Raw genomic sequence first — 20,684 nt, 5'->3', positions numbered from 1 at the left:
TTATAATCAGAAAGACTGATTACTCAATCGTCTATTTTCTGTACACTTCTGCGAAGTTATTGTGCAAAAGTAGAGTTTAATGTTAAATATTATAGGTCCTAATAACTTCATTTGTGAACGTATTTTCATCGTTGACAAAATAAAATGTATGTTTAATATATTAATTATTTCATTTATAGCATTTTTCTTGGTTTTCATCCATAATAATCACAGTATTATCTATTTACAAAATAAGCGTTTGGTGTTCAAATTCAATTGGTATATTACCCTACCAGTAAACCGGTAGGGTGCCTAGGACCAAAGATATTGTCTGGACAAAAACATTGTATTGTGACCTTACTCATATGCTATAGTCAACAAGAAATGTCTTTAAAAAGACAACACCATGGATGAAATTCATGTTTCATAATTTTACATTGACGAGTACTTGGAATGCTAGTAATTTTGTGTGTGTAGCACATGCACAACTAACCGGGTTGGAAATGTTGTTACCATGAATACCCCAATGACATACTATAAGCTAAATTGAAAAATGTGTGTTAAATAGGTCTACTTAATTTATACTTGTACAAACAAAGGGATCAATGGAAATCACATCCACCGAGTTTCGCATCATTTCCAACAATCTATATTCAGACGACTTTGTGATTACGTTTTATGACATGACTTTGAACATTCTGACAATCCAACAATATATACTTATTCCACCTCAGGCTCAGATGACCTTTAACAATTATACTCAAAAAGACTGATTACTCCATCCCAGGGGTTCCCTGGCTCAATTCAATCTTTATTTTCTGAATGTGTTGATTATAATTGTTACTACTAAACTGCCCAATTGCTCTACCAAAATGTATAAAACCAAAGCAACTATCTACCCCAATTACTGGTATTTAACCCCCCCCTCCACTAGTGTCACTCCCAACATCAATTGTATAAACTAACCCTAGTTAACAGTGCAGGTGCCTGGGCACATTATACCCAGCTTGGTTCCTGTCTTGTCAGACAATTGCTCATTATAATTGTTGAATTTGTGGTCACTTGTTGACAGCTTATCAGTAGCCTGGATCAGCAGGAGTGCATTTATATCATTTTTCATAGAGCAATTGTTCAAAATATTTAATGTCAAATGGTTCCTAAAAACCTTATTTTGTGAATGGATTTTTACCGCTGACAACACAAAATATATGTTTAATATATCAATTATTACATTAACAGCCATTTCCTAAGCTTCCATCCATAAATAATCACAGAGTATCATCTGCTTACAAAATAAGTGTTTATTTTCAGATTTCCAATTAACCATTATCAGTATTATCTGGTAGGGTGCCCAATCAAGACCTTGCTAATAGTTATAGTCAGAAACAGGTATTTCGTCCTGTAGTCCCTGGCAACCCAGACTGCTTGTGGCTCACTCGCAAACATACACGACATTGCAAAATGAAGCAATTACCTATTGCTAACTTGGTAAAATGCATACTCGTAGCCCAATCTTGTACATCATTAAGCACCCAGTTTTGGTTTGTGGTTTCGAAATGTTGCAAATAAACATTAGTTCTTTCAAATATGAAACGCTAAAACCCAAATCTAGAACAAACAATCATATATTTAGAATGATATAGCAAACTTTCCATGATAGAGATTGGACCCAAGACAAAGTACACCCAAATTAAGTGTCAATTCAGAATTATCCTACCATGGTGGAAAAACAGATACTTTGAACCCCGCTTTGAACAGTACGGCCCAGCCTGCATGGCTCAATCGCAAACATACACGACAGAAACTGGCTGTGAAGGAGTCTATGTGCACTAGATAACTTTCTTATTAATGATAAAATCAGTTTCTGAGTATAATACGAAAATACTCAGATAGGGATGGATGTATGTGGTACCGTATAATTGGACAATTGTCAACTCAAAAGAAAATATCCTATTTTGCTCCACATTTACCCAATTTGAATATTTTCGTCAGATATCGTTGATTGCAGCAAATTTCGTCCATAAACAAAAAACTTATCCAGCACATTTCACACCTACCTAAACTCTTGAACAACTTCACCCTTTTTCTGAAAATAGCCACATTTTGAAGGAAGAAAGTCATGCATATGCAAAAAGAAGCAAATGCATTGCCAACTTGGTAAAATGCATAGTCGTGGCCCAATCTCGTACATCAAAGCACCCAGTTTTGGTTTGTGGTTTCGAAATATTGCAATTAAACATTAGTTCTTTAAAATATGAAACGCTAAAATCCAAATCTAGAACAATCAATCATTATATTTATAAAGATATACCGTAGCAAACTTACTTTCCATAGAGATTGGACCCAATACACTTAAATTAAGTGTCAATTAAGGGTTAACTCCGCCATTGCGGGAAAATTGTAAGCAAATTATACGTCGGGCTTACGCATTGTTGTTTGGAGGGTATTGTGATACTTAGTAACTTATGCACAGCTATTAACTTAATTCATAACTGTCACTTTTTAACTATCTTGTATGACTAATTTTAGTTAGTCGAAAATTAGTCGAATTAGATCTTTTTTTGACTATTAGGGGCTGTGCAATAATTATGAGCCCCCGGGGGTAAAATTTCCAAACGGCTCGCCAAAATCGCTTGCCCCCCCCCTCTCGGTCCGCCAAAATCGCTTGCCCCCCTTCGGCCCGCCAAAATTTCTTTGCCCCCCCCTTGAACATGCCAAATTTTTGGGATCCCAAATTGCAAACCTTAAATGGTCTAGATGTATGTTGCGAGCGCAGCGAGCAGGAAAATTTGCATATTTACGCGTTTTTGTATATACTGTTTTCCATTTTTAGATCGTTTTATTAAAAACGCGCCCCATGAATGCGTGCCAAAATCGCTTGCCCCCCTCTCGACCTGCCAAAATTGCTTGCCCCCCCTTTCGGCTCGCTAAAAATTTCTTGCCCCCCCCCTCCCCAGGGCTCATAATTATTGCACAGCCCTTAAACTTAGGTTTTACAGTGAAGTGGCCCTTGGAAATCATGTAAGGGTTTCAAATCTGGAGCCTCACACCCCCGTCCAAAAAATATCGAAGTATCCCCCCCCCCCTTGCCGGTATGTCAGAATAATAATAGGCAACCTCTTGATATAATTAAAGACAGAGATAAAAAGAATTTATCGCGTCTGACGTCATCTGTCAGTCAAATTCGAGCACGGTTTGTTTACAAGTGTCGTGATGATGACTTGCTGAACGCGGCGGTACAACCGGGCGCCTTATTGTTAATTTTGCACCTTAGGGACCGTTCATAAATACTTTGGTGGGGGACTGGGCAAAGTGTGGGGGGACACAAACAGTTTTGAGATGCACAAAGGGGGGGCCCAAAAGTTTTGGTTACTAAAGGAGGGGGGGGTCAAAAAAGTTTTAAACAAGAAAATACCAAAAGAACAAGAGCATACAAAATTTTTGCGCGCGCGCATATGTACCAATAAAGCCCTTTTTTACCCCTATCAAAATAGTGCAAAATAGACCTACATTTTTTCAAAAATTTCCAAGTGCCCAGCCCCCCCCACCAAAGTATTTATGAACGGTCCCTTAAAACATGCAAACCATCTCAAAAGTTAGGTCTTGATAGTAGGAAACTTTCTTTGGCGAAGGCACCATGTCAACAATGCCTAGAAAAGCTGCTTTTTGCCTTGTAAAAGTACGTAATTTTTCGCCATTTGCTGCTATTCCTTTTCTCCGATCAGCACCAGATAGATCGGTCTTCCTTTACGCGCTATTAAGCTGTGTAAACCAATCAAAGATCGTAATTGACAGTGACATACGCGATAAATTCTTTTCATCTCTGTCTTTAATTATAACACACCATACAGTTCGTTATTCGTTAGGCATCGCGGTTAGTGACTCGCGGCTGGTGTCCCCCTAAATCGCGAGTAGTCTTTGACAACTTAAAGGGGGGTAACCCTATTGGTTTTGGATATGGATTGTCTTTATAACTACATATAATAACAAATATTGTCCCCTTTATGCAGTTTTGTGAAAAAAAACAATTTCTGCGTAAATGTGAATAAATAGCAAAATTTGCAATCCAATTCTTGGTATGCGTGAATTGCATTCTGGGAAGGCAAGCAACAACATGTACCGTGCGTCGTGGTTGCACTGAGCTCCACTCCACTAGGTACCATGATGCAGTCATGTCTACAGTAGAATTCATCTCGACCTTTGCAGGACTTAAACCCCATTAAAAGCTATTAAACCAAGATAACACTCATTGAAACAGCTCAACTGATTAAATCGGATCTTCTCTGGTTGTGCACATGTAGCTACATGTGTCTGTTTTACATGTGCGATATCGCAATAAAGCTGGTATTATAGCTTCAGTTGGGTAACCGATTATAAAGGAAACGAAAGGAAACAATGGTATGTGGGCCTTTGTTCACGAAATGAGACAATGGCCTGCTTTTTGTTAACCAGCATTCTTGAAAATGAGCAACATAATGATTGTTGACTTAACACGGTTTGGAAATAATTTCTTCATATTTTTGGTGTTATCTGTCGTTTACATATCCTTCCTAAAACACAGAAGTGCGACCCTCTCCAAACACCTAAATTAGCTAAAAATTTAGGACATGTTACAAAACTATATTTTCTAGAATTTCATAGAATAGTTTAAATGTAGCTTGTACCGTTTTTTTGTGGCATCCTTCAGAACGGAGCGGTCCGTTACCAATATAGCTCAATATTTTCGGTCAAATCTCCATTCAATTAACACGGGGAGTTGGCTAGCTATGAGTAGCTATGCTTTGCCCTCACTCATATTCTACGAAAGTGCGACCCCTTCTGAACATCTAACCTAGCTGTAATTTTAGGTCATGTTAGAGAAATATATTTGCTAGAAGTTTGGAGAATAGTTAAAATATTGGCCGGTTATTTTTCACACAGTGATGTTAACTAGGCAATGCCTATATACCTATAACATACACTGTTTGTAGAGGTCACGCGTCAATGGTGAGAGCACTGTGTATTGTGTATAGACGAATCCAAATACACGCATTCCTACACCTGACTAGCAGCCTTTAGTTGGGTAGCCGTCGGCTACAATGCACTCAAAATGTGAAATGATTCGGCCTTGGCGGAAATTTTAAACTGCATTCCATCACCCGTTTTACACCTTCCGCGAAAACACAGGTAGACAAAAGAAAAACACAATACAGTTCCCTTCGACAAAACACACAGCATGGTCTATTCGTTGTTGAAGTGACATAATAATCGGATTAACTATACGCGGTATCTATGCATTGATGTACTTGCGAACAAAAGGACTATGTATATGAATAGATGCGACGGGATTACCTGCGGAATTATCTCCATTATATATATTATTAGCTATTATTCTATTAACCCTCCTCGTCCTTGCATCTTCTCTAGGTGTTAGTCGGCTTTTATTTGCACAATCGGACGCTCAAAACACCAGGTTGGTGCTAGCGGCTACCCAAAGATGTCCGACCAAATCATGACCATGACTTGGCTACTTGGATTCGTCTATAGGAAAAGCCCCATGCTCATATGGAATCAGGGAAGTGCCCTGGTGGCACTTCCCTGGTGGAATGGACCAGGGGAATTTAGAGGTGTGATTGTCAAATTGTTATTCTATGATTCAACAACAGATCGGACAGTTGTCAATATTTAGTTCTGTTTGGTCAGACATTAAAATACTCAAAAATTAATTTTTCCGATACGCCCCTACATGTAGTAGTAGGCCTACACCATTATCAATTATTAATTTATTATACTATTATTTTCTTATTTCTTCCTCTTCATAGGCAAGATCGAAACAAACATGAGCGCCAAAGATTGCCCCTGCCCCAGCAGCGACTTTAAGGTAAATATAATGTTTTTTTAAAACCATAGACCCTGTCAGGGTCTGTTGTTCAAACAAAATAAATATCCGTGTTTTTATTCACGCAAGGAAATCCCCCCACGATGTATATTGCGCAGGGGACTGCTTCACCTGACCTGGTTTCTTTTTGGGGCCCGCTAAGGCGGGCCCCTTATTTGGCTTGACTTTGCATAATGGTTCTAATTTCGGTCTTGCTAGATTTACTTTGCAACTGTTTTGCCAGTATGCCCAGCTTAGAAATCAAAACACAACTAGCATGACTAGTTTGGTTTTTATTTTATTATTGTTTACTAATATGCACGGGATGAAATATTGTGCGTCTAGGCCCATTATCCTGTGTTTAAAATACAAAATTAATACAAAATAAAAACACCAACACTTTTCAAGAGATGGCACTGCTTCGATCGCAGAGTATGATCCAGGTGAAGATCGGCATGATTTGATGCGACTACATTGATCCAAAAAAGCTGCTTTGTCGATCAAGGAACCAGGAATTCCATCGATAAAAAAACAAAACAAAAAAACAGGGATGGATGGTCTCTTATCCCTGGAAAATCTCTAGCACGGTAGTAGCAATTGACATTTGTTGTGTTATTTAAAACATTCACCTTTAAAAAAAATCCTTAAAATCCCGTGCGTATAGGCTTGTCATCTTTGTTTGAAATACAAAAAAATTATTGGGTTTATAAAATCGCTCAATACACCATGACTTTTGTGTCGCTTAAACATGTTAAACGAGTTCAAATGCTCTTAAAACCTGATATCCGCGGCGCGCGGGCGCGGACTTTCCGTTAAATCAATAACCAGTCATGCATAATATTGTCAGATATTACAACCGACAGTTATATCATATGTCCACTTGGAACACAAACCTTAAGAATTACATGCAAACCTATATTCTAAATATAATAATTCTGCTCCAACAACTCCACACAACATGATTTCCTAACAATAGTAACCGAAATTTTAAACTGATCTTTATTCCTTTTTATTTGAAAACAACCGCTTTCATCCCAGTACGATCTTATACCTCTCTCACTGCAATAAATATGCTTTACATTTCCAAATCTTTCTTTAACTTTGCTTACTATGCTAATGTTACATTATTGTTTTAAAGAAAAAAGTTGTATCCAAACGGTTACATTTCAGCCCCGGGTGGCACTTCAATATGAAATGGGTATAGGCGTGGAGCTGTGCAGTCAGGGGCATCCGGTGAGAGCAAAATATAAAAAAATATGGGGTATTGCAAGGGTGAGAGCATGATTTTTGGCATTCGGTGAGAGCAAAATGTACAAAACATGGGGTCATTGGGTGAGAGAGGGACCTTTTGGATCTAAATCAATTGGGCATTGCGTGAGAATATGACCTTTTTTAAATGGGGTCTTTGTGTAAGAGCCTAAAGAAGCCTCAAAAATTGAATTTCTAGTTCTAAATGGCTTTGTTATTTCAAAAATATTAACAAAATCAGTGATAGACGAGGCTCGTTGCTGTTCAGATAGAAATATATGGGTCAAGGTCTTTGGGTGACAGATCTAAAGGAAAAATGGGGTCTTTGGGTGACAGCAATGGTGAAAAAGGGGGTCTTAACAGCCCTACATACGCGTCACCTCTAAAGTGGGAGTGCCCCCGATTTCAGCACATCACATCAAAGCTCCCATTGGGCGCCCTATTCCTTTTTAAAGGATTTTTTTTTATTAATAAGGCGATGAAAAAAAAACGCGTTCTACGGGCAGATGGACTTGCGAAGTATAAGGTCGATCGGTCGAGAATTCCTTTTATATCTGCAATACGAAAGGTCACAATTTTCAAATGATGGACGGCTTTTCCACCCAGCTACATACACTTTATTTTGTTTTGGAGTTCTTGTTGTACCGGGTTGTTGTAGTTCAAAATTCAGCAGCAATTTTATCTGATTATCGCCGTTGCATTATAAAATCGTGCTGTAATAACCCCAGCAAACACAAAACGTTTTCGACATCATTCGCAAAAGGTTATAAAAGGTTGTCAGAAAACGTTTAAATGTCGGGTTATATAAAGGGTATATTAAGAGTATAAAACGTTTTCATAACCTTAATAAACATTTTTTTATAATCTACTGCTCAGCAAACAAAAATGTTTTACAGAAAACGTTTAAATATCGGGTTATATAAAGGGTATAAAAACGTTTTAATAACATTCCAAAAAGATTCTTGAAAACTTGATACGAAACATTCTAAACAGAATGTTATTTGGGGTTGAAAAATATTTTGCGAAAAATGTTTGCCCAAAATATTTTCAATAACGTTTTAAAAACGTTTTCATGACCTTTATATAACCCGACATTTAAATGTTATTAAAAGGTTTTGAAAAAGCATTTTAAGAACATTTCTGTGTTTGCTGGGTTCAAACATTTTAACATAATGTTATTGAAGTATTGACACAATATTTGGCAAAAATGTTTGCAAAAATAGTTTACTATAACATTTTTTGAAAACATTTAAAAATATTGTTGTAGTGTGTTTTCATACAAAACGTTTTAAAATGTTATCATGACCTTTATATAACCCGACATTTTAATGTTATTAAAACGTTTTACCTAAACCAAAACCCAAAATATAACTTATTTAAAACGTTTTAAAAACGTTTTTGTGTTTGCTGGGAACATTATTACAATTTTAATATTTTGCCATAAATTTTGTATTATGTCGCGAATTTCAAAAAAGCTAAATTATTTGATTTTAGAAGGACATTCCTCGTACTAAGAATACAATTTGATGTGTCTTATGTGATCTCATGTCTCACAAAAATACTGTGCAAACGTTGCTATCCGATCCCTTAAATAAACAGATTCTTTAAAAAAAGGAATGGCTTTGATGTGATGTGCTGCAATGTAACCGTTGGATAAAATTTTCTTCTTTAACACAATTGTAACATTATTATGAAATGTAAAGCATATATGTGACGTGTCATGTCAAAAGGAGACACTTTTGAGTTTTTTACATATCTTAAATAAAGAGATATTTTGCTCCACAACGCCGTTTTCCCCAACGTAATCGGACATTCCTAAGCGAAGATATTGAGTTCGAAAGTTATGGTATTATAAAATTGGAAATTGAGATATCGGCCTTTAAAAATATTATTGACAATGTTGAGAGTAGGAATTAACTTGAAAAATGTCTCAAAAACTACAAGATGACAGTTATATTCCGGTCTGAAACTATCAGACAATATTTTTAGCATTAATAACATCACAAATTCGCAACAAACCTAAATTGTGAAAAAATCACCCACCGGCAGATTTTTGGCTATTTCTCCATTTATGATACTGCCCAAAAGTGTCTCCTTTTGACATGACACGTCACATATATTGCAGTAGGAGAGGTGTAAAATCATATTGCATGCATGGGATGTAAGAGGATTGATTTCAATGTAAACAGGATTCAGGAATAAAGCTCAGGTTACCATTTCGGTTACTATTGTTAGGTAAATGGTATGTTGGGGGGGCGGGGATGGAGCAGAATTATTCTGTTCAGAATATACCGGTAGCTTTGCATATTCAATTCTTATGGATTGTTTTCCAAACAGGGGTATTTATATTTTATTTCTTATGATTGACTGCATTGACAAAAAACGAGAACATTTCAGCGTAAATGTGAATAAATAGCAAAACGTACGCGTGATTGATAAAGAAGACCTAAACAACCTGAACAAGTGTTATTTAGTGCCTTAAAAAAACCAATACCGAAAGAGATAGGCCTAGTTAACATTTGGTCAACAATGCTTTATACGAGACATACTGCAAGACCACTTAATGTGTAATAGATCATAAGAAGTTGTTATTAAGGTTATACTAAACTTTGTAATGATCGATCCAGAATGAGACTGCATGTAGCCCCCTTTAAAATTATCTATTTCTGGAAATAAATATCGTAGAGAGAAAACGCAAACTACGTCTAAAAGCTGAAAGTGTAAGGGTTATTATTATGCTTGAATTTTCCACTTGGCTCAAAAAGAAATGTACTTTTCAAACATTTCAATTTTTTTTTTCAATATCCGGAGCATCAAGATTTTTGGGAACACGGCCATAATTTCTCAGTGGAAGTGGCGATTTTGTTGGGAACTACGACGCACATTACAAACAAGTCAATAAAAGAATGTGCATATTCATTCTTGATATTGCTTGTCTCGATTTGTTTTAGTAAGCTTACATGTTTGCCGAATTTGAAGTAAAATGGCCTCCACTTGTATGTCGTTTTGTAACCAGTAATAACAATTCCGTGCACGATTTCATAGACAAAATTCTAACCTACATTATTTCTATAAACCCTCTTCTATATGCAGGTGCTATTTAAATTTTTATTTCGATAGCAGAAAATTGAGATATTTGCTATTTTTCCGACTCGCTGCTGTCAAATTGTCTAGTTTCGCGATAAAAGATACAGCGAAATCAATTTTTTTAGAACCATTTCACCTCGTTTCGGCTTGTGCTTTGAAGTACAAACTTCAAAATTGATATAGTGATTCTATATTTCAAGCTGCGTCATACTGTGTTTTTTTTACCTCTGATTGTCGCTGCTCAAGGCCAAAATTCGAAATTTTTTGGACAAAAGTGACACTCTCATTTTTTTTTAAACACGCTGTTTACGTATACGACGGGCTCTATTTGCCCGATAAAGTGGTGTTGCCGAGTTTGGATTTTAAAACATTTAGGTATTTTCTAGCTTAAAATCTATCGCCAATTTATTTGTTGCATGGGAGGGGAAAATGTTGTGGGGGGGGGGGGGTAGTTAGGGCGCGAAAAAAAATGTGCACATTTTCATGCTTGCTGCGCTTGCAACAGGTAGATATATTTAGAAATCCATTTAAGGTATGGGTATGGAAATTGGGGATCCCAAAAAATTGGCATATAGGCCTAGGCCTATGCAAAGGGGTGGGGCATTTTGGCAGGCCAAGGGGAGGGGCCAAAAATTTGGCAGTCCAGGGGGTGCGGACAAGCGATTTTTGGCTGGCCGAGACGGGAAGCAAGCGATTTTTAGCGAGTCACTTGGAAATTTTGGCTTATAATTAGTAGGCTAATAGGGCCTACCGGTACTGATTGCACAGCCTTTCGAGAAAGCAATTTTTGCATGCCGTTCCGGTGGAGGGAATAAATTTTGGCATGTCGAAAGGGAGGAAGAATGACTTTACCTAGCACACATTAAAGGGGCATTTCGTGATCCACAACCTCATACAACCCCATAGGCCTACGTCCTTTCTCACAAGTTAAGATTTTTATACCACTCATCCCGGTCTGGCCACATGTTTAGGCATTTTCACGCAGATCAATTCGTTAAGCAATGGAAAATATTGCCAAATTTGAATTTCGTTTTAAAAGCCTACTCCCCATTAAAAAAACCCACTAATTTTGGGGATTAAAAAAGTTCTGTAAAATGAAACAAAAGGCTGCCTCAATCCTAATTATTCATTTAAGGCCAGGCCTTCATTTCTGAATATAGCGGGAGCTCAGTTAGTCACTGTACTCAGGAGCTTGACAAGGAGCTCAATTATATAATATCAATATTAAACCATAGGAGCAGCTCAATAAATGCCATTGGTAAAATTATTAGGCCTACGATATTTTATTTGACTGTGATCCGTTTTAATAGGCTATATACACTAGCTGTATATACCTTTAAAATTTCTAAAATTGGTGGAATTGAACAAGCTCTAAATTTCTCATACGTCCAGCATAACCAAGGGCAACTGGGGGTGGGTGGGAAAGCCCCCTAGCTATGGCCATACCCGTAGTGGCGGAACCAGAATTTTTTTTCGCGGGGCATGGGGGGGGGGGAAGTGGATTTGAGAACTTGGTAATCATTGCACTAAATTGCCGCAAAAGTGGAAAATTACATAATTGTGGGGATTTTGCCTAAAAACTGGGTGGGAAAGAAAAAATATTGGGGAAATACTGCCCCCCTAGCGGCGCCACTGCATAATATGAGTCGAGTCATCGAGTCACCAAAACTCGAGTCGAGTCGAGTCATTTCGGGTCGAGTCACTACAAGTCTGCTGCATATCCATCCATGATGCTAGAATGACGGAAGTTCTGGCGCTGAAATTCAATTTCAATATCACGAGTTTTTATCAGGGATTTTACCAAGGGAAGGCGATAGGTGTAGGATTTTGCTGATATACCAGGCAACCCGAGAAAGGAACTGAGGTGTGGCTAAATAAGGGAGTGTTCATTATAAATATTTTCCATTATCATACTTTCGACGCCGAGAGCATAATTATTTGAAGCGTACATCGTGTCAGTCACATGGTCACATATTTTCTGTTGAAAGAGAAACGCACATGTCTCTGATTAGCTCGGGGATTAGCTACTGCGCGCTGCGTGCTGGCCTGTTGTTGTCCCGGGTTGTTGTCGAGTGGAAATGGGAAATTTATGAATGAACTTCCGCAAAGTTTGCAACATCATCACGCAGCGGCGTAGCTGGGATTTTTCCAGGAGGGGCAAGACTGTAGGCCCTATGGGGCGGGGCCCAAATCCACCAAATTTCCCACTGGGGCGGGGGCCCAAATAGACAATTTTTGCCAGGCTTATTGATAATAATCGTATATGGTAGGCCTATTGAGCTGTATTGCATATCGTTTGGATTCCCCATCTCTCTGCCCCTCCTCTCACCCCGGGTCTCACCCTCTCTTTTTCCTCTTCCCCCCCCTCTTTCCCTTTTTTTCCTTGCACTAGGGGGCGGGGGCCCAAATAGGCAATTTTTGCAATTGCCCCCCCCCCCCGGCAGCTACGCTACTGTCATCACGGTAGACATACGCGGTAGCCTACAACTATGAGGTTTACAGACAAATATAGGTCTAGTAGGCCTATCAAAATGTTATATTTTATATTTTCTGGTGGACTCGCGGAGAATATCATGTCATGGAGGTCCCGGCGCTGGGTTGGGGGGGGGGGGGGCTCAAGGCATTTTGGTATGCCTACCCATGCTTGATTCCGGGAGGTTTTTAGCAGGCCCGACCATTTTTTTATAAAAACACCTCAGGCGGGTCTCTTCAAAACATTTGTACCGCGGGGATCAAAGTCACCCACATTTGGCCTAATTTGACGCTTTTTAAGGGCACTTTTGCCAAAATGCGCCCAAAAGTTGGTCTTCGCTGTAAACCCACCTATCATAGTCGTTGAAAAGGTAGGCCTACCCCAAAACTGTGGCACATCCACGAACCCGAGGGAGAGACCTCCGCGGGTAAAAACACACCTCTAGCGGGACCAGATTTATAATTTAAAATAGTCATCACGACAAAACGGGCCATGGTAGTGTTAATGGTATTAACACTTTGATTTTAGGCTTAAATGATGAGTGTAGGCCTATAAATTGCAAATTTGCACACACCCGGGGGAACCTTCTCAAGTTGGTTTGGGTAAGGATGTGAGGCTGTGACTCCGAAAAACTACGGTACGATTTTAAACCAAATTTGAATAAAACAGACCCAAAATTGTATCAACTTTTGGACTGAAAGTTTTCGCAAATTTTTACTTTTTCGAGAAAATCATTGAAAAATACCCTTCTTAAACCTAATTTTCAAGACACTGAGGGTCAATAAAATCATGGCTAAAAATACAACAGAGTCTAAACTAAATGGCTGAAAATGCACCCCAAATCTGCCGCACATCCCCACGACACCGTATTTCACCTTATAGATTTTGAAAATTGTCGCAATAAAATAGGCCCGAACTTATCCCAAATTATCCCCCGAAAAAATATTTTTTTTGCAGGTGAGGTTGGAGTCTTATTATTTTTATTCTCAGAGAGGATATGGGGTTGATATTTTTAGCAGGGTACAGTTTGTCTTGTTTTTGTTTTGTTTTTTGACGTTGAAGTTCCAGATTCTTTTTTTCATATATTATTATTCATTTATTATTTATACCCTGTAGGCCTACATGGGGAAAAAGACACACGACAGCTACAGAGAAGCCACGAAAAAACTCCTGTGAAGTGCATGAAAATGCCCCGAAAATGTGCCAACCGAAACACCCGAACAGGAAGATAAAATAAAAAACAAAACCAAAAACCCAGGAAATTTCCCGAAATAAGTTCAAATTCTTTGTCCCCACTAAAATATATTATGAACACTCCTTATGAAGTCTGCCCTCTTCCGGCTATTCTGGTAGTAGGCGTTGACAATTACCTTAATATTTTTGAAGCATGTTTGAACCCGATTTGTTCTCTATTCACATTTTTAACGTTGCAAGTAACATTTCAAGACCTCTATTTGTGACAGGTATTTAATTATCTTGCTAGAGATGTGCCTAAAGTTGAAATGCAATATTTCGGATCGCAAAGATCGAGAGATATAAAGTTGCTGAATATCAGTTTAACACCATGGATCATATGGGCGTCTTATATGAACGATTATAATAGCTAAGCAATATGGCTGGGATACAGGTTGTATAAATACTACATGAATATTCATGACCTATACAGATTCCATTCTTCTCTAATAATAAAGATGTCAATCACTCTCCTAGACGACAGTTGCTTGGTGCTTGTAAACAAATCGAATAATAGTGCTTGACAAGAGCTAAAAAAATAGGCTAAAAACACATTTTCACACATTTTTTTCCGGATTTTTTTATTTCACATGATAAGTAGACATATTTTCTTACGTATAAGGTAATAATATATTTTTTCTGGAGGTAAAGCCCTTCAACACTTTGTTTAACCTTAAATGAGGGTAACCATATTGGTTTTGGATATATCGTCCCCTTTATGCAGGTACCGGTACGTGAAAAACCCGAGAACATTTTCAGCGTAAATGTGAACAAATGTGACGTGTCATGTCAAAAGGAGACACTTTTGGGCAGGATCGTAAATGCAGAAATAGCCAAATATCTGGCCGGGGTGATTTTTTCACAATTTGGGTTTGTTGTTACCATTTTCGCTTCTGCTTTCAACATTTACCAATTGTGTTTAACACAATTTATAGGCCTACAATTAACATGATTAAATGGAAAACTTCATGGACCGTCATTTCACAAATCTTTGGCTTTTTCAGACTAAAATTTTACACACTAATATTGCCAAAATGGTCCACCAAATCTCTTCAATTAAGTATTCATTTTGCAAAAGTTTCTAACTTCTGAGGGGGCACATCCCCCTCAGACACCCCCCTGGCATCGCGCAAGCGCGACGCGATGTCCGCTACGCGACCATTTTTAACATTTTATTAGATTTTTTATGATCACACCCCCTTGAAAAATTCCTGCGTACGCTACTGGCTGGCAACCTCTCCTCTCCAGGGTTTTTACCATGTTTTTCGTCTGTGCCAGTCACAGCTTTTTGATTGTTTTTATGCGGTGGTGTGCTCAATATGCTGTTTTTTGGGTTGTAGTGCAATTCTATTTTAAACTCTGTGTATATTTACAATTATAATTGCTTATGTGCTTATTGATATTATGAAACTGATATGATGTTCTAAACTCATTCTCCTCGTCGCTTCATATGTGCCTTTTGTCGTGCCTCATCGTTTGCTTTTATTTGGCTCATGGGAAGCGGCGTGGATTATGATATTTTCTTTTTGTTTATATTGTACTGTATAAATAATTTTGTTTAATATTTTTAAAAAAATTGTATTTGTTACGCCCTTAAATTTTCTTTGTTTCTAGCTTATGATATTTTAATCTGTTTCTGTTGTGTAAAGCGCCTAAAGGCGTTTGCATTAGGCGCTATATTAAATCTGTCTTTATTATTATTATTATTATTGTTGCGAATTTGTGATGTTATTAATGTTTAAAATATTGTCTGATAGTTTCAGACCGGAATATAACTGACATCTTGTATTTTTGAGGTATTTTTCAAGGTAATTCCTACTCTCAACATTGTCAATAATATTTTTAAAGGCCTATATCTCAATTTCCAATTTTATAATACCAAGACTTACGAACTCAATATCTTCCCTTAGGAATGTCCGATTTTATTGGGGAAAACGGCGTTGTGGAGCAAAATATCTCTATACTTAAGATATGTAAAAACTCAAAATTGATAACCTGCCCAAAAGTGTCTCCTTTTGACATGACACGTCATAAAATAGCAAAACGTACGCGTGAATATTTGCATTCTGTGCTGTATTGGATTCCGGTTTTCATGTTTTTGCATGTCCAACATGTGAAACAGCTTACACTGACAACCACTAGGCTTCCACATTAACATGGTTAATACTAAATGACATTAGTTACAAATCACTGCACTACCATGCAGTTTTGAAGGGGGCCGGTGGCATGCTCCTGAGAAGATGCATCTTCTCTGCATGCTCTTATATTTTCATGTTCCTCTTATCATTCTTGATAAGCATGGCAATAGCCATTATCGGAACCAAAAAGCTCTTTTTCGCACCTATGCAGTACCGATTAAGAAAAATGGAAGCAAAACATATTTCCCAGTGCAACTATATACATTTTAATTTTCAAATGAAAGTAAAAAAAAAAATTGTGGTAACCAAAGTAGCTGCTAAAGAGATTTAAGGGGTCGAGCTGTATTGTCTCAAATATCTCCGAAATGGGAGAAAACTGCAATGTTTGCTGTGAAATTTTGCCTAGCAATATCTATCTCAGGTGCAAATTTAATGGTGCACATGAAAGATTGAAGTCTTTAGATTAATATTTTAGCAATCTTAATATTATTAGTTGATAGGAAATTCTTCAAATATGCCTGTACATATAACGACGCATAACAGCCCACGCAGTTTTTTATAGGTGAACTCTTTTCGAGCAGTCCGTGTTGGACGATGACCCTATCTTTTGCTGAGGTATTTACAGGACCTTGAAATAAGAATTATGATAGATATTTGTGACTTCGGAATGCGACGAAGGCATGTTCGAAGCTCGTCAACATACAAACTTCTACCTGATTTTACAGTCTCGTCGACCACTGTCTGGCGCATGTTATTTTGTTACTCTAAATTCAACAAAATTCCATTTTTTAGGCAAAAGACTTCTGGAGATACCATCCTGCATGTCCGTGTTCGATTTATGGTAATACAATTAACCAATTTTGAAATATCAATATTTTCAGATTCACGGAAGCCATATTTTGTACATTTTCGACAGTAACGAGTTAACGCCAATTTTGGTAGGGGGCCTACAAGTTTGTCAGTTTTGCCGAAGTTATTTATCCGGTTAACTAACGAATATCAAGGTTCATAGGCGAGCTAATAGCGCTATGTTATTATATTACTTTTACTTACGATCTTCATAATGATTCCATTTGAGAACGAATATAACTCCTTATAGGTCTTCAACTTTGTCTTCACACGACTAGCCATATTTTATGGAGTGTTGCCAGGCAAGTCAAAAGCAAATTGGGACAAATCGGCACTAAATATGGCCCGTAACTACATCAACATATCACCCAAATGTCCATGTTATTTAGGGTACAATGTTAATGTAAATACATTGTAATATACAATTTTAAAACATTGTTGAAAATGTTCTAACATGCGTATGCGCGATTCTTTCTCCCGTTTGAGTTTTAATGTATACCTAGTATAAGATATTGACAGTCAATTCATAAGAAGCCCAAAGTTAATACTAACACTGCAGCGCTGGCAATACGACCAATTCTGTAAAACGATATGACAAGAATCGTTCCGCTTGATTTATCAGGTCTATAAAGGTGACAAAGGAACAGGTCTCTAGTTTGATTCCACAACCATTCAAACCGATCTCATGTTTTATTGTATTATCATGTATTAAAATGAGGATGGCTATGTCATAAATGGACCGGAACAATATAACCGTATACTACCACCTGTGTTGAAGGACAGTTCTGAGATACAGGGTGTTCCAGAATGATCTATACCGTGTTTGAAAAATTAATCAACAGTGTATTTAATTTTAGTACCGGTACATGGAATACAATAGAGAGCTTGCGAAATGACGTTACTTTAACTTTAACTTTAACGTCTAGAGGATTACGGAGGATTATGTATTCAAAACCACCTTGGTTTTGAATACATAATCTCTATAATCCTCTAGACGTTAAAGTTAAAGTTAAAGTAACGTCATTTCTAAACTCTAATGACATAAATGTCACCTACTTATTGTGTTACTTTCATTTCAAAAACTTGATTCGTTTTGGCGTGATATTGATATTCTTAAAACTGGACAAAATTGCACGTGTGTAACTTACAGCACAGGCTTCATAAGCACCAGACATTGACCTGCTTTATCACTATCGCCCAGACGTAGACGTACTTTGCAATATAGTGTAGAAATCATTCAGTTGTCAAAGGAGATACACCAAATTTGGCACAAATGTAGAGCTTGAAACACTGAATAATTCTTAATATTGATTTAAGTGACCTTTTCATTTGTTTTCAATATTAGTCCCGATATTTGTGCTGAATTTAAAAAAAAAATTTTACGATCAATTTTACGCCAAAAATGTAATTCTTATAGAGGGTATAACTTGTTTAAGAAAAACTTGCTGCAAATGTAATCTTCACCTTTTCCTAGTTGTGTGTTTGCCAATAGGGACATAAATACATGCTGTGGCACAAGGACGAATCTTCTCTATAATATTTTTATAATAGGCCCCTAAATCAATCTCTGCCGGCATTTCAAATGATGAAACTCATACACCACAATCATTATTTTCGAAACTGCCGCCAAAGACGACACATGCAGTATTAGGTCAATCAAGCTTAACAAATCCTTTATACCATGCATGCTAGTAATCGATAGATCATAACAAAATTAGCTGCAAAACTTTTTCCAAATAACTTTGTGCTGAACGGTTACTTCATTATTTTCATAATAGATTGTATTGTCAAAACTTAAACTTCACCATTGTACGCAATATTCGGTAATTTATTTTAGAAACATTCGATCTTTAAAATCTTAAATTACCAAGAAAGCTAAATATATGTAATATTTAGAACTCAAAACAATACGACTGATAACAATGCTACCTACAAAATTCAACTTTCCCGGTATGGATCTTTCTGGGACACCCATGCAGCTTAAGATGACAGCGAGACAGGTTTCTCTAGATCGATTACACGGCCATTCATACCTATTACCTGTTTTAGGGAACAAACCAAAAATCGATAACGTCTTATAAACGAAACCAGTTTCGTTTAAGGGTAGGGGTAAAAATACTCGATTACGTTTGTACAAAAACATCGGTCTGAAGAATGTGTCATTATTATTATTATGTCAAAATTTCCAACATTTCATTATTACGTTTCTGGCATGGAGGGAGGGGTCGGCTGAGAAACGAAACTAGTTACGTTTATTGGACGGCATCGATCTTTTGGTTTGTTCCTTATTGTAACCTTATAGAAGCCATACTTTTCACGCCGTACTGATTACCCTCTGTACGGAATGTTACATCACAATCTTGATCGACTTGACAACAGGCACACCCCGGTACAAATAATTGTAAATGGTGGAAAGTCGTATTTATGACAAAATGATTAAAAAGTGATACTTTTAGGTATTATTCTGTTAGTTTCTGTTTGGCAAATCATAAATACTCACGTGTTTTGGTCAAAATGGCAATAATCTTTTTTCTACCCCTACCCACCTGAAATAGCTAAACACAACCCTTAACTCAACGTGTTTCTACCATTTTCATTAATTAATCTCGCATTTCAAGCGTTATAATTCCCGCTGTATTTAGAACTACTTTACTTGGTAAACAGTATAATCAAAACCAAGTTAGTTGTGTTATTTATTCTAAGCACGTACTTTACAGATGCAAAGTAAATCTACCAATGCCGAAAATTGAAGCAATTTGCAACTTCAAGACAATAATGGGGCCTTTCCATAGAGGGCGCCCCAAAAAGTGCAAATTTGACACGTAACTTTTTTTGGGTTTTTTATGGTTTGATTACAGCTCACTCTTTATGAAAATGCAAATTACAACGAGGGCTGTGGAGAACACGGAAAAAAATACGTGTTTACGGAGAAATGTGAGGATACGTCATCATTGATTAAAACTCCCATCAGGTCTGCGCAGTTAATCGGCAAAAAAAAGTGAGTATAATCGAGTAATCGTGATGGTTATGCAGAATATTATATTCTCATCCAATGACACCACATTTTTCATACTTTCATATTTTTCGGACTAATTACCCTTCAATTGCAGAGCGTGACCACAGCCCGAAACGATCGTTTGGTAATATCGTTAAACCATGCCAGCAGTAACCTGAGTAAAGCTTTATATAAACAATCCATGCGTTTCAAATTGAAATGAACCCCGCTTTTACAGGTATAGGTTCTACTTGGGAGAGTCGATAGGCAGTAGCGTAGCCAGCGGGTTGGCAGGCCTGACAAAAAATTAAAGAAAAAAGTGCCCCTCTGACAAAAAATGAAAGAAAAAATCTGGAGAGCAAAGGAAAAGAAAAGAGGCAAGGGTACACCGATCATGGGCCAAAATAGTGTAAAATACACAATTTTTGCACGTTACGCGCGCACATCGTCACAATAAAGCCTTATTTGGAAGATAAAGACAAAGCTAGACATACAGTCTCTCTAAAAAATAAAACCGGTATATGTACACTGTATGATGCAACTGCAATTTTTCTGCCGAAAGCAGTATGTATTGGAATTGGAACCTAAAACACGACTATTGGGCGGAATAATAGCCGGATTGCCATGACAAATCATTCTGTCAAGTACTCTAAATAGCGCTCAGGTTTGGGCTACGTTTTCCATGTTGACACGAAGTTCTTACGGTACAAAATGCTGAATGTGTCTGCATGTCGGGCTAATGAATTATGCATTAGAAAAGAAAATGGCAGGGACGGTCATAAATTCTTTATACTGGGTTGTTGTAAAATGTTTGCCTTGAAGAGT

The 20,684-nt window shown here is 37.4% G+C and overlaps 1 protein-coding gene across 1 annotated transcript in view; it reads left to right on the top strand.

The window, feature by feature from the left end:
* Positions 1 to 20,684, top strand: part of LOC140171397 (uncharacterized) — a 31,676-nt gene that overhangs the window by 2,342 nt on the left and 8,650 nt on the right. The window contains exons 2-3 of the mRNA XM_072194643.1: positions 5,781 to 5,839; positions 19,723 to 19,862. Of these exons, the coding sequence (XP_072050744.1) occupies positions 5,798 to 5,839; positions 19,723 to 19,862 (182 nt within the window). The 5' untranslated portion in view covers positions 5,781 to 5,797. The remainder of the gene's footprint in view (positions 1 to 5,780; positions 5,840 to 19,722; positions 19,863 to 20,684) is intronic.

This window comes from Amphiura filiformis, chromosome 15, assembly GCF_039555335.1.
Source record: "Amphiura filiformis chromosome 15, Afil_fr2py, whole genome shotgun sequence".
Classification (NCBI taxonomy): domain Eukaryota; kingdom Metazoa; phylum Echinodermata; class Ophiuroidea; order Amphilepidida; family Amphiuridae; genus Amphiura; species Amphiura filiformis.
Note: the sequence above shows the minus strand (reverse complement) of the source record. Positions and strands in the feature narration are given on the sequence as shown.